This window comes from Diadema setosum, chromosome 19 (assembly GCF_964275005.1).
Source record: "Diadema setosum chromosome 19, eeDiaSeto1, whole genome shotgun sequence".
Taxonomy (NCBI): domain Eukaryota; kingdom Metazoa; phylum Echinodermata; class Echinoidea; order Diadematoida; family Diadematidae; genus Diadema; species Diadema setosum.
The window spans coordinates 13,272,759-13,286,324 of record NC_092703.1 but is presented as its reverse complement, the minus strand read 5'-3'; the positions used below and the strand labels follow the sequence as shown (position 1 = coordinate 13,286,324).

At 36.4% G+C, this 13,566-nt stretch overlaps 1 protein-coding gene across 1 annotated transcript in view; it reads right to left on the bottom strand.

Moving 5' to 3' along the window:
• The window catches only part of LOC140242814 (dynein axonemal heavy chain 5-like), an 88,873-nt gene that overhangs the window by 72,405 nt on the left and 2,902 nt on the right, over positions 1-13,566 (bottom strand). The window contains exons 2-8 of the mRNA XM_072322569.1: positions 12,364-12,437; positions 7,729-7,824; positions 3,663-3,755; positions 2,804-2,836; positions 1,782-1,844; positions 885-1,038; positions 147-331 (exon numbers count right to left, since the gene is read on the bottom strand). Coding sequence (XP_072178670.1) covers positions 147-331; positions 885-1,038; positions 1,782-1,844; positions 2,804-2,836; positions 3,663-3,755; positions 7,729-7,824; positions 12,364-12,437 — 698 coding nt within the window. The remainder of the gene's footprint in view (positions 1-146; positions 332-884; positions 1,039-1,781; positions 1,845-2,803; positions 2,837-3,662; positions 3,756-7,728; positions 7,825-12,363; positions 12,438-13,566) is intronic.

Below are 13,566 nucleotides of genomic sequence, written 5' to 3'. Positions count from 1 at the left end.
CAAAGTTCAGCCAGAAATTTGTAAAAATATCCCCTTTGTGAAATACTCCAGTGTTAGGATATGCTCAACATCACAAATACTACTGTCACCCTCACCACCATCATAAACTTTATATCGATCGTCATGCACACGAAGCCATAGCTCACCTCCTGGAGTTTGAGGGCAGGCATCATGACCCTAGCCAGCATGGTCTTGAAGCCCTCCAGGATCTTTCCGTTGCCACAGTCCATCATGCCGAAGTTGACCTCAGCGGCGATGTTGGCCACCGTGATGGCCTTGTTGGTAGAACGGAGGAAGAAGTAGCACATGCCATTCAGCCCCTCGGATGTACCTGCAAGACAAGGGAGGAAGAATATGTGAATGGAAAGTCCTCTCTGAAGAGCACAGCGCACCAGGATAGATATTTCAGTTCTCATTCTGGACTTTTTTTTACAGAATATCAATGGGGAAACTGTGTTGATCTCATGCCAAAATGAAACTTACAGAAATGCCATGCCTGACATCATTTTAAGCATCAATCATACAGCCTATTCTATTTTCAGCCTGACACTTCTTGCGTCTAGTCAATGGATTCTGCAGGGAACTGTGGAATTTCTCCTTACAAGTGTACAACAAGAGGTAAAGATATTCATGGGGCGGACAGGAGTCTATTTTTACTTCTCTGATTTGAAAACAGCAGGAAATTAGATGAAATAGTACAAGAAGAGAGAGAAAGGGAAACAGGGGAATTGCAAACACTGTGTAGACTATAAAGTTAACAGGATTTGCTTTCATTCATCTTTCTCTTCATAAAGCATTATCCTTTCTAATACTCTAGTATGGTATAGACATGTGTGGTAAAAGCAAATCAGATCAACAACTGCATCCATTGTGTTGCAATCTACCTGTGGTGAGGAAGAGGCGTTTCTGGGCTGGTTGGGTCACCACGCTGGAGGTGTCCGTCCTGGAGTACAGGGTGTCTCGACCCATCGTCTCCTGGTAGAAGAACATGAGCTTGCGGGGACCATCCTGGGCAAAGAACTCCTCAATCATGTCAAACTGAAAAAATGAACAAACCAAAATGATGATTTGTAATACATAATGCAAGCAATCGTCATGATATTACATATCAGTTCTATCTTTGTGTGCTGCATGTTGGAGACTGCTCAAAAGACACTGGAAACAAGATGTCAGAACAAAGGTAGCCGATCAACAGAAAGATTCTAAAGGAGAAACATGAGAACACTTGTGGTTTTGGCAATCAATTTTAGCTGACATATTATTCTCGAGGGGGGGGGGGATCACCATTGTGCTATTAGCCTACAATTCTGCTAGTACTTTCTTGCATAATAGTCTACTGCTGATCTTGAAGATCTCTACAATTCTCACTTTCTTATAAGGTACACAACTACTTACAGCATGTACAACAACATTACAAATGTATGTTAATTTTTCTCAAAATGAAGAGTCTTAAAATGAATTGCACACGAGATATAAGCTTATTTAGACATCATGCATAAAATGATGAGTGACTTCAATACTGGTTGTATAATATTTTACCCTAAATAAATGGTAGGTTGAACTGAAGGTCCCAGAGCGGGCAGTACAAAATGTAAACATACTCATTGAACCTTGAGCGTAAGTCAAGTGCATTTCCAGCATGAACCATCCCTTGTGTTGGTGGAGCTAGCTTATACCTGCCTGCCTGTGAAATCTTGGCCCTCTGGCTTCATGCACTTAAAATAATACTTTTCAAGAGGCCAGCCTTTGTTCAAGGCTGAAGTACATTATTGTGTTTGTACCTTGTCATCACCAAGGAGGAAATCTTCCACTTGTGCCATCTCCATATTCAGGGCCTCAGCAAGCTGTGAGGAAAATAAGCAAAATGTTACATGAATGAAACAAGAAACAGAAGATAATGAACAGAGTATGCATCACTGAGCAGCAGATAGGCTATAGTGTATATTACAGAGTTACAAATTTCAAGAGTCGACCGATATTTGAGAAATTACCAACTCGCAAAAATATGTGACCTGCTACAACAAAAGGATCACTCCCTCGTTGCTAGGGGCAGAGTCTAGCTGCAGCGCTAGATCCAAATCTTCGGACACATTTCTGTTCTGTTGAAAGTCTGAATATCATGGCCCAGAAAGATGCTATTTTCTTGCCTTTCCTTTGATCATTTAGCTTCGAAATTTCAGCAGATGATAGACAAAACATTAGACTACAAAATTATGCTAAAAACAGGAATCCCATCATTTTGACTGATTTTGCTGATCTGATTTCAAACTCGATTTTCTCTGCTCAGCCATCACGACTTTAGGATCCTTTTGTTGTAGCGAGTTACATATTGCTTTTAGCAGAAGCACAACAATGTGTGGTTATATTTTACTGCTTGGTTGTTGTTGTTTGTTTTGTGTTTTTTTTTGTAAAAGGTGATAATTCATCTTTCCTATTACTCAAAGAGGTTCTAGATGGGGATCTAAGCCACTTGCAAAATTGTCTTACAAGTCCTAATTTGTGAAATATAATTATGGTGTACACAGTATGAGGCAGAATACGACCATACATTTGTACTACATGTCATACGCTGATCTCAGTACAAAGACTACAAATGTACCTGACATAAATTATTACAATCAAATCAATAGTAATTTTAGTCATTCATTACTGTAACATGGTATTTTTACTATTATGATATGTAACAACGAGAAAGCCACAGGGTAAACATTAAAGAATGAGTTCATTGTTCATGCTGATCTGCCAAAAAATTTAAACGAGTGTATTATTCTGATGGTGCTTTATGTACTGTACTAATACTTACACTTGAAAACATGAACTGATGTCTTGCATCCATCTGTTGAAGTAGAAAGAAGAAAGACAACTTCCTCAATCAAATAACATGCTTAAAATAATGTATACAATGTATACCCTATAAAAATTCTACTCTGCACTTGATGCAACCCAAACATTCAACTGTGAGAAAAGATATTAAATCAATTACCTTCCCATTTTATCCATTATGGACCAAAGTGTTACCTATCTTTCAAATACTTTATTTCTGTACATATTCTTGCAGGCATAGATAAGTAATGATGTTTAAAATCCATATAGACAGACTATAGAAAGAAAATTATAGAAAGAATATCTAACAATATTACTTAACGACATGTTTGTTTTATTTCTTCCTTTCTCCTTCTTCTTCTTCTGATTAAGTCTGCCTCCTTCAATAGACTGAAGATTCTTGCAGACTGGTGCTATTTACATTATAATAAAATTTATTTACAGATATTTACAAGCACAGAGAAAATTTGGCGAAAAAACTAGCCACTGTGATCAACCGATAGACGGTTTCGAAATGATACCACAGATGGCACTGAAACAATTTCTGACGACAGGGAATTCCAGTTCCTTACAGTTCTTGGGAAGAACTTTATATTCTATCTTAAAAAAAAGATAAAAACATAAACAAAGCAAATATTATGAGTACAACCCATAAAACCGTAATTATAGCAAACACAAGGAACAAAACTTGCAGGCTGTTCCTACACCATGACTAAGGCAGAAAATGGTTTTGTTTTACAACATGCATTTAACCCAAGCTTTGATAGTCTACCCAGTATTCTGGTATCTACATGCTACATAAAGGGAGGGTAGATTGATGTGTATGATGACCAACTCACCGTCAGCCTGCGCTCGTCCCTGTTGGCCTTAGCCTGCTTGGCCATCTCTTTCATGGCCTCGGACGACATCACCACATTCTTCTTGACCATAGACTGTGGACAGGACAGGAAAGGAAAAAGACAGAAGGAAATTAGTAAACCCACTGACCACTCTGTTGGTATGTCACTTTAATGATCAATGTGTTCTTTGAGAAGGAATAATTGACTGCAAGAATCACAGCATTGTAGCCACTTGCAACAAGGTTTCTTTTTTTTTTTCTTTCTTTCTTTTAATGGAACTGCTGCTGTGGCTGCAAAATAAAATGCTCAACCAAATAAGAAATGCTGATAGAAAGAAGAACAAATAGCATTGGTGCGTAAGAAATACAAGTGTAACTGCAGCATACACTTGCAGAAAAGCTGGATGAAGCAAAAGGTAAAGAGATGGGAAATGGATACATGAATGTTCATAATGACTTATTTCCAGCATGATGTAGTAATTCAATCCAGCGAGAGGAAATACCATGACTTGAGATGGAGATAGAGATCTATGAATTATACTCTTTCTGAGGTAAATGCATTGAGCTTTGAAAGGCACAACTAATCAGCTGATGCAAATCAGCAAATCTACAATGGACAGTATATACAAGTATACCATGTGTCCCCCCAAAAAAATACAACAGGACCCTCCGCAATGATATCTTGTAAAATAGTGACTCAATCCAAATACAAATTCAGGGTATGAAACTATAACTCATTACCCACATCTTACAGAAAACCCCATTCGATTTGCTTCAGTGGTCAAAGAGAAATGAGGAATTTTGTAGAGGATGTCAAGAATCTCTTCCCTCCAAGTTCTGTCTATTGTATTCACACACAAAAGCATCAAAGTGCTAAACTTGGAAGAATCAGACTCATGACATGCTTTACAACATTCCACAATTCTCTGTGACCACTTAACCAAATTGAATGGGGTTTTCTACAAAATAGAGCTTAAGATGTTACATTTAAAGAGGCTGAAGTAGCATTTAGACAGTTTAATCATATTGGGTGTTATCAATGCGAAAATTTGATTGATTTTTTTTTTCTGGGACATACTGTATATGCACTAGTACTTCATCATTCTCATTAGAAAATGTGTACAGGAATCTTATCATGGGCAATATACAATGTACATTATGTATACATTCTACAGTGAGCAATGAGTCTAACATACATTTGTACAATTTGCAACATCTGAGATGGCAGTGGCTGCTAAGAAATGATGAAATCAAAGCAAAATTCTTGCTAAATATTGTACGTACAATGTACATGTACGATAGGCTATAAAAAAAGAATTACATAAATACATTGTACCTTGTATAGTACAATATGTAAATTGTACTGACTCATAAAGTTAGTAAACAAACAGGAGTGTACATGTACATTGGAAGCATGTATAATTAACAGCAGACAGACACTCTTCACTGTATACAGTCAAGTTTGAGGGCACAATAAAGACTGTGCCAGAATGAAAATCTCATTGGCATTAAAGCCTTATGGTTCGATTGTCTCCATCTACAGCAACTGCTAATCATCTTTTTGCAAAATTTTCCCTTGTTTTGCATGGCAGGAATTAGCAGGAAATCTACCCCTGATGTGAAATATATTTGCAACAAAGCAAGAAAAAGATAAACCACCTGCACACAGCATGACAGTCAGGAATGCCAACCATGTAAATTGACAGAATTGCTGGATTGCAGTATTCTGAAAGCTGAAAAAGCATACTTTTGGTGGAAAAATAGCATACTGTATTTACCTTTCCTGCAATAGACATGTGTGTAACAAAATTTATGGGAAAAAGTATTTTCCGTGAAACCTGCAGTATTTGGGGAGAAAAACAGTGCTTGATATTGCTAAGAAAGTAACAGCTGCCATTGCTGGACAGTACATATTTACTGTTGTAGATGAAGAAATGTGCACACTTCAAGAAACAGCAAGTGGATTATAACATGTATATAATACATACACATACAATCATTCTTTTTCAACTTTTTATTTGTTACTTGAGGTACACATGTACAAGTATGTCAGTTAATATTTGACCAACATTTTGAGGTGATGCAATTTTATAGTACCAATCTTAAATTATTAGTCATATAAAAGTTTCCTCCATGAAAAAGGAAAGAAACTGTGTCTATGCCATCTTTTCACTTTCAAAAAGAAATATATCAGGATTTTTAAATTACACAAATAAAACTTTTGTTCTGTTTGTAAAGAACATTCAGTTCTCTGCAGTGCAAAGCACTGTTCAACATAGAAAAAGCCCAGCTGTCTATTTAAAGATACACAGTGTAGAACACTAATTTCTGTAGGCTATGGGTTAACTGCTACATTGTATATCATGGTCCCCGACAACATGCACAAATCATGACTATATTTGATATATCATATCTAAATGCAGAGGCCACAACCTGTACACTGAAATATAATATATCTAATAGTCCCTGAAACACCTGCCACTTCCGTAGTGCCTTGACAATGCATCTTCTGCACTGCATTTTGTATGAAAGGTGCCATGGGAAGTCAGTGACTTTTTTTTTTTGTTTCACTGTCAGCAGGTGGGTTGGACTGGTTGCTACGCAAGGTCTATTCTGTTGTTAGGGAAGCTGCCAACTTTATTTGAGATTGGGGGAGGGGTGCATAGAAAGCTATTATACTATATTTTTAAAAGGCATGCATGTAATTATCGATGCAGAAGGGCATGGTTATTATACCTGTACAAACATAACATGTATTGCCCATCAGTGCCAACACACAAACCTTGAAATTGTTTCTCATTTATTAGCACAATGTAGTTTCATTATCTCCATGTACTTTATCTTCTCCATTTTTTGTTAATGTCCCGCATTGTTGCTATAGTGTTACTGATCATTCTGGTAACGTGTGTGTGTGTCTGTGTGTCTGTGTCTGTGTGTTTATGTACAATTGTGTGTGTGTACTGTACTGCACATAACTCTGTACAATGTATTTGTGCATTGTATAAATTGTGCACGTTAATATAAACCTTGTGTGAAAAAAAAAATGTTAATCTACTTCGATGAGAACGACTAAATTGATAAGCCATCAATAAAACCATTAACACTACTCTGAAACTGCCCAGCTATAATTGCTATATCTCTGATCCTATTAATGTCTGCAGATGCAATGAGATGGAAAAGCAATAATTTGAAAAGGGCATGATAATGGTACTTTTCTATGCGTGCAGACCTCCTTGTTCTACAATATGGGCAACATAAAGCTTGGTGGTTGGTATTGCTGGATGAAAGAAGAGAATGTATGCTATCAAACTACTGTACGGAACTAATAAAAATGTGCCGCATGCCATGGATGAAAGTAGCATGCGCAATGGGAATTATTCCAATTCTATTGTCAGTTTTCACTTTAGTCTCATCACCAAGCCTCTTTGAAAAGACCAGTCCATTATATACACTTGTAGCATGTAGGATTAAGTCCTCAGTAGAAAATAAGTTTGTGTTTTGGCTCCCCCCCCCCCCCCCAATGGCTGTCACATTATGACAATGTATGGTAGTAATCCAAGAATTGTACTGCAGCTATATTTCACTTGCAAAACAGAGATTAAAAAAGGAAAACGTAACAAAAAAATATCCATGTCTCCCCTATCCCCATCATTTGTAAAATAGAAATGAAATTTAAGAGAAAGGATGATAAATTTAAAGAGATGCCCAGGTAACTAGAGAAATAAAAGACAATGGAGTTCACTTGTGATGCTTATAAATCTGCAACCTACTTTAATTTGTGATGTGACTTTTCAAAGTTTGATTCAAAACAGCTTCCTCTGAGAACAGTCAATACAATGTTAAATATACTGACAAATACAATGCATTATATATGCAATGATTGCATTTCATGGGAACATTTGGATGGAAGCTCAACATGCAATATCTATGGAAGCATAGTAGCACTTCTTAGCAAGATGAAATAAGAGTTTTTGCCAAAGGTCAGGGAGTTGCATACAGTTGCTTGGAGGCAATGGTACATGTAGCATATGAGGGAGTGAAGTTTTTTTGTAATATGTAGAACATACAAAACGTCTGTTCCTGGGATCGCTGGTGGACCCAGATACATGGACGTCCCCTGGTTGCAGCGAAATGGAGACACGACTAGTCTTGTGTCCAGGAACCTGAGTTTTCAGAGGTGAAAGGTCATTTTGGCATGATACCTGCACATTGGCCTCTACAGAGCACATCTTATTTGTTAGAATGAATTCCCTCCTTGCAAAAATGAGTGGACTACGCACATACGAATGAATACACAGTACATGTGTGATTTTGAAACCAATGCCCCATTTTCAGCATGGTGTATGTACTTTACAAAAAACTGTAAAAAGAAAAAAAAATGGTTGACCATATACATGAATTTCCATTATATGCAGGGAATACTTTTACCTCCTCAAAAGCAATTTCAGCCAATAAATCAACAATTCAAATGAAATTGTGTACACTTTTACATACACAAGAAAATGCTACAGAAATGATATTTTGTATAGCACTCATAAATAATTTGTTAGCAAACTGCTATGCGATACCAGGAAAATCATTCCTTGATAAGCAAGCAGAATATGATAAATGACATTTGATGTTCTGCTAGGAGATCTTTGCATTTATTTCTTTCTTTTTTTTGTATGATTAAATGCACACCTGTAAGGTACATTTGTACATAAGTAGGTGCAGAAGATGTGCAAAGTCTATGCGAAAATGAATACGGTACCAGATTATCTCTGCAAATTATGCACTTTTCAGTCAACGGCATGGTGCATAGCAATACCACATCAATTTTTTTTTTCTTAATAATATGATAAATACAATGTACCTTTTTATCATTTCATTGCCATACTGTATTACAATTGTATGATAAAGTATGTTTGCCCAAAATATTGCCACACAGCAAAAAAAAAAAAAAAAAAAAAAATAAGTCATTACATATTAAAGAAATGTATGTTTTCAAACAAATCTTTGTGTACATATGTACACTGTATATGTGCCATGCAAATCATCATCATCCTTATTATGCAATGATCTATAGTGTATGTCCTAAACTGCTTTTCTGTTATTGAATATTTTCCTTATGTTCAATATCTATGTAAAAGTCAACTTGACCATGAACTGGCATTTAACATTAAAAACTACATTTGTATTACAGCATAATCAAAGTACGGTGTAGTACAGCTCAGTGTAGGTACCAAGGAGGTACTAGGCGAGCTCGCCTAGTACCTCCTTGGTAGGTACAAACTCTTTCCAACTTTGCACAGCATGGAAGCACTACATGTTGCTCTAGTGGAGGGCAAACTGGAGGGGGTTAATGTAAATATTGACTTTCTGTCAACAAATGCCCTCCTAGACTGTATCAAGCCCACTAATGGGGCCACAATGAGATATGTCAATAGACATAGCCCATAGTCAAACCACACCTATGGGGGTAGGGGGGACAATGGTAGCCATTGGTCTGGGTCAACAGGATGGATTGAGTGCAGTAAGGGTCAACAAAAGGGACAGCACCTGTCAGGGCACAGTGATCTATGGGAGTGCACTGAGATGTATGGGAACAAACTGCGCTGAACCTAGTTTTTCAGGGCAGGCATTTTATTTAGATTGTCAATATTTTGAGCATGCAGTTCTTTGTAAAGCAAATTGGTGAACATGGTAGGATTTGTGCTTCTTAGACATATATTAGAGTTTCTCTAAAGTATTTTGGGTTTTTTTATGATTTCCCTTTTATAATGATACATATTAGCACAGGCATTAAATTTGTGAACAATACTCATGAATGGAAAAATCCACATTTTTTATAAGAAACTAACAAAAATATATCCACAAATGTTGATAATGGGTACTTGGAATTTAGATGTACATGTAATAGGGATATTATGAATGACACAAGCATGATGTAATGACCTACACTGAAAAAAAAAAAAGTTTCAGCAGATCAGACAAACAATAAGAAAAATATGGAAATATTAACAGTTAACGCTGCAAAACACGGCATCAGGTACACTGTACCATCACTTTAATGCAAATTTAATGACAATGTCATCAGCTTGCAATGCTTTCATGATTTGTGAAAAAAAAAATACATAACTACAAATACATTGTATTCTCTTTCTTGATAATTCAATATATTGTAACTCCCCTTTCCCCTAAATAAAACTTGGCATCACTAATGTGTTACAGACATTTGTTCTAGAACTGAAGGATACATGTCCAGTACAAAGATGCAAAAATAATAGCTCTTTTTCATGTCCAAATGGGAACTTTGGAACCGACGGCCCACAAGCAATTGCGGATTTGTGAGGCCTTGACATCATCACGTTTATCCAGGTCTAATTACATGTACATACAAACACTATAATGTTATGACTACTCTAAAACTGGTAACTGTTTGGGAAAACACATGAATTACAAAATGCCATATTTCTCCTTTTAAAACCAATTTCTGACCTTAATTTAACTTTGAAGCTCTGTTTTTAACATCAATAACTCTCCTCTGGAATAGAGTTTATTTGAACATGGAAAAAATTTTACTCTATAAATACAGGAAAGTTTCCACACATCTTTCTTGGCTTTTCAAATGTAATCTGTCTTTGCCTTGCACTTGTTATCAGGTTTTCGGGGTTTGCTATGTCTACCTTCATATCAACGTTGTCTTGGGAAGGTTGCATAAATCTTTTGCTCATGAAATGTTATTTTGATTTACTTACAATTACTTAAGGACATTAAGCCAATCTAGTAATTACAAAGCAAGCCTTTCTGTTTTTTGCACAGCACTTCAAACACACACACACAAACACAAGATTTTACTAGAAACTTGAGATGAATTGCATACAACACACGTGTTTAATGAATCCAGTCCTAATAAAACTTTGAGCATTATACAAAATACTGAATGTTGAATAGTTGTGACCTGCTCATCAAACACGTCTGTATCACTGTTTGATAACTGAATAAACTCTGATTTCTTAACAAGACAAACATAAACATTCAACATCAACCACAATATTATTCACTCAAATTACAAAAGTCTTACTGAGACAAAACTAGTATACAGTGTACATGACATTGTGCATGTTGTATACATTGTACACCTGTAGGTCACCACTGAGTAGAGGCATTTTCTGTGAAATGCAGTTTAACCAATCATAAGTGATTTATGAATAATTGTGTTGGTATTCACAAATCACTTGAGTAACGATTCATAATTATTGCACAAGACTCACATATAACTACTATTTTCAAAGTCATATCAAATCTTCCACTGCATTGGTGTGATACAAACATGGCAACAGTCATAGTGCATCAGCATTTAAATGCAAAGACATGGTATCATGATCAAAGGCCCTTGTGTGGTAGCAACAATGGCAATAGTGATGTAACAATGACAGCAACAGGCAAAACACCCCCAAGAATGCACATCAAATCAAACTTACCGGTCCTTTTGAAGCATGCTGAGAGCAAGGAACAAGTGACAAAAGTGAAATGTTATATTCCTCAGGGAATTCAGACACAATGTCAGTGGCCTACCAGCAAGACAACTAAAAGGTATTTCAGAATCTGGAACAATTTTATACTCATCAAGCTCATCCCTCTACAGGTACAATACCTCTCTGACACTTGTTTTCTCTTGTCATCGAGAGCTGTCGCCAACTTTCTGATGCAAAGTACTGACACCTATTATAAAAGCAGCCTGCTCGTTCATCTTTTTCAGAAATTTGATAAATAACTAACGCCAAACAATGCCGCACATCTCGCTTTCACAATGGGGGGAGACAAGTGTCAGGGTAAGGCAAGGAGATGGGAAGGTTTCATCAATCGACCACCTGGTGGCCCACTAGATCTCGATAAATCAGTGGTCATGTGGTCTTTTGTGTTTGTTGAAATGGACAACGGGCTCGATGTTCGACGTAATTGAATAGCAGAGCGTGGGCAATTAGAATCACAGCGATCCCTGCTCGCAGGATCGCTAATTACAATGATTATAGGAGGATGCAAAGGAAAAAAAATAACACTTTAAGTAAAGCATGCCTCTTACACAGGTGGAAGAATGCATCGTTATTGGACAAATCTGATATTGATTTAAATTTTTGACACATGGAGCAGTTACGTACATGGGCAATCTTGTTTGGAGCATTTTTCACACGAACTACATGTAGCATCCATCACAGGCAAAGGTGACATGACACTGCATATTACATGTATGACAGTTGTATCTGTTAGATACCAATCTCTTGGTTAAATCTGAAGACTTCCAACTACACTGTATATCCTGAAATACAACACTTAGCCTATACACAGTAAGAATTTTCTTCTTTTATCAATCACTGTTCAGATGCAAATATCATAACCCCAAAGCACATTTCCTAAAACACAGCAAGGACTGTACTTCTGAAATAAATGTGTAATACACTTTATCATATGCTCCAGGTTTGTAAAATTTATTTAGGAGTCCTAAGTCCTTTACTAAGTACATCTATGTACCTTTCATCCCCCTCAAAAAAAAAAAAATGAAAGTGTCTTATATGTGCAAATACATACAAATTAAACATACACACACACACACACACTATGTGTATACAGTGTATCACAAAAAGTCAAAAGACAGATTTATAGAAGGAGGGCTTGTACAATAAGTTTTGTTTTTTTTTTACAAATCAAGAAGCTCTACTTACTGCTGGACCGGCTCCCCTTCGCGCCGGAGCACCAACTTTCTTCTTCTCTTGTTTGGCCTCAGCATCTTTCTCTGCTGCTGAATACAAAATACAAACAAACATTGTCTTTTCTGTTTAAAAAAAAAAAAAAAATCTATTTAGATACAAAGACAAAACAAAAAGAGATACCAGAAATAGGCAATCATACGTTGTGACAATTTGCCAATAGTGTTTGCAACAGTCCTGGGATGCTCATCTTTGTATTGCCACCAAATGCTCAGGATCCTATTCTCAGCAAAATTACTTCATCTTTCTTCCTTCATACAGCAGGATTACCATAAATGTTTGAAATGTACAGTATCTATAGTACATGAGTATACATAACATGGCCTGCAAACTGCCCATGAATAAACAAGCATGAATGTGTTTATAAGCAATTAAATTATATACAGGCTGTAATTATGCAGGGAAAAACAAAAGTAGGAAAGTGGGTACTTGTGTATATTATTCAACTTCTTCTATTAAAAAAAAAAAAAATGGCAGTAATTTTTTTCATCAAAGTCTTTTAAAGTTACTTGATGTCTTTTAAAGCTATTGGATGCTTTTTTTGTGGATAGAATATTTTCTTTTTTTTTTCCATTTTATATTTACCTTTTTTTTTTACCAATGTACATCAAAATTGTGGTTTCAGTAAAAGAAGCAGAAAACATTCCAGAGTACAATAAAAAAAAATGGCAATAAAGTTCCATCGAAAATGGCCATGAATTTGGATTAACAGCTCAGTCTGAAATCAGCAGCAGGTGGTATTTGGTCGTCATAGCATACTGTAAAGTGCACTTGAGCATTGTGTCAATTCCATGAGGACCTTGCTGAATATGATAAACACCCTAATGCCAGTTATACACTGTGTGTTGATGTTGTGTATAATTCAAGGTGACAACCAAAATACCATACTATTTAAGCTCTGAAGGAAGTCCATATCTGTACATGCAGGTCTCTTTTAACCTGTTGTGGACTGGCTGATTTTTCTATTACAAGCATTTTCCATTTAGACACCTGCCCGAGTTCACTCGGGAATAGTCTTCAACACTTCATCTAACAATCTATTCATCCTCATAAAAATGCATTCACTTTCTATGAGCAACACAACACACATTGTGTGTAAACACGAGAAAACAATCAGAGTGGTGACATATAACTGGTATCTTTCAAATTCATATCATC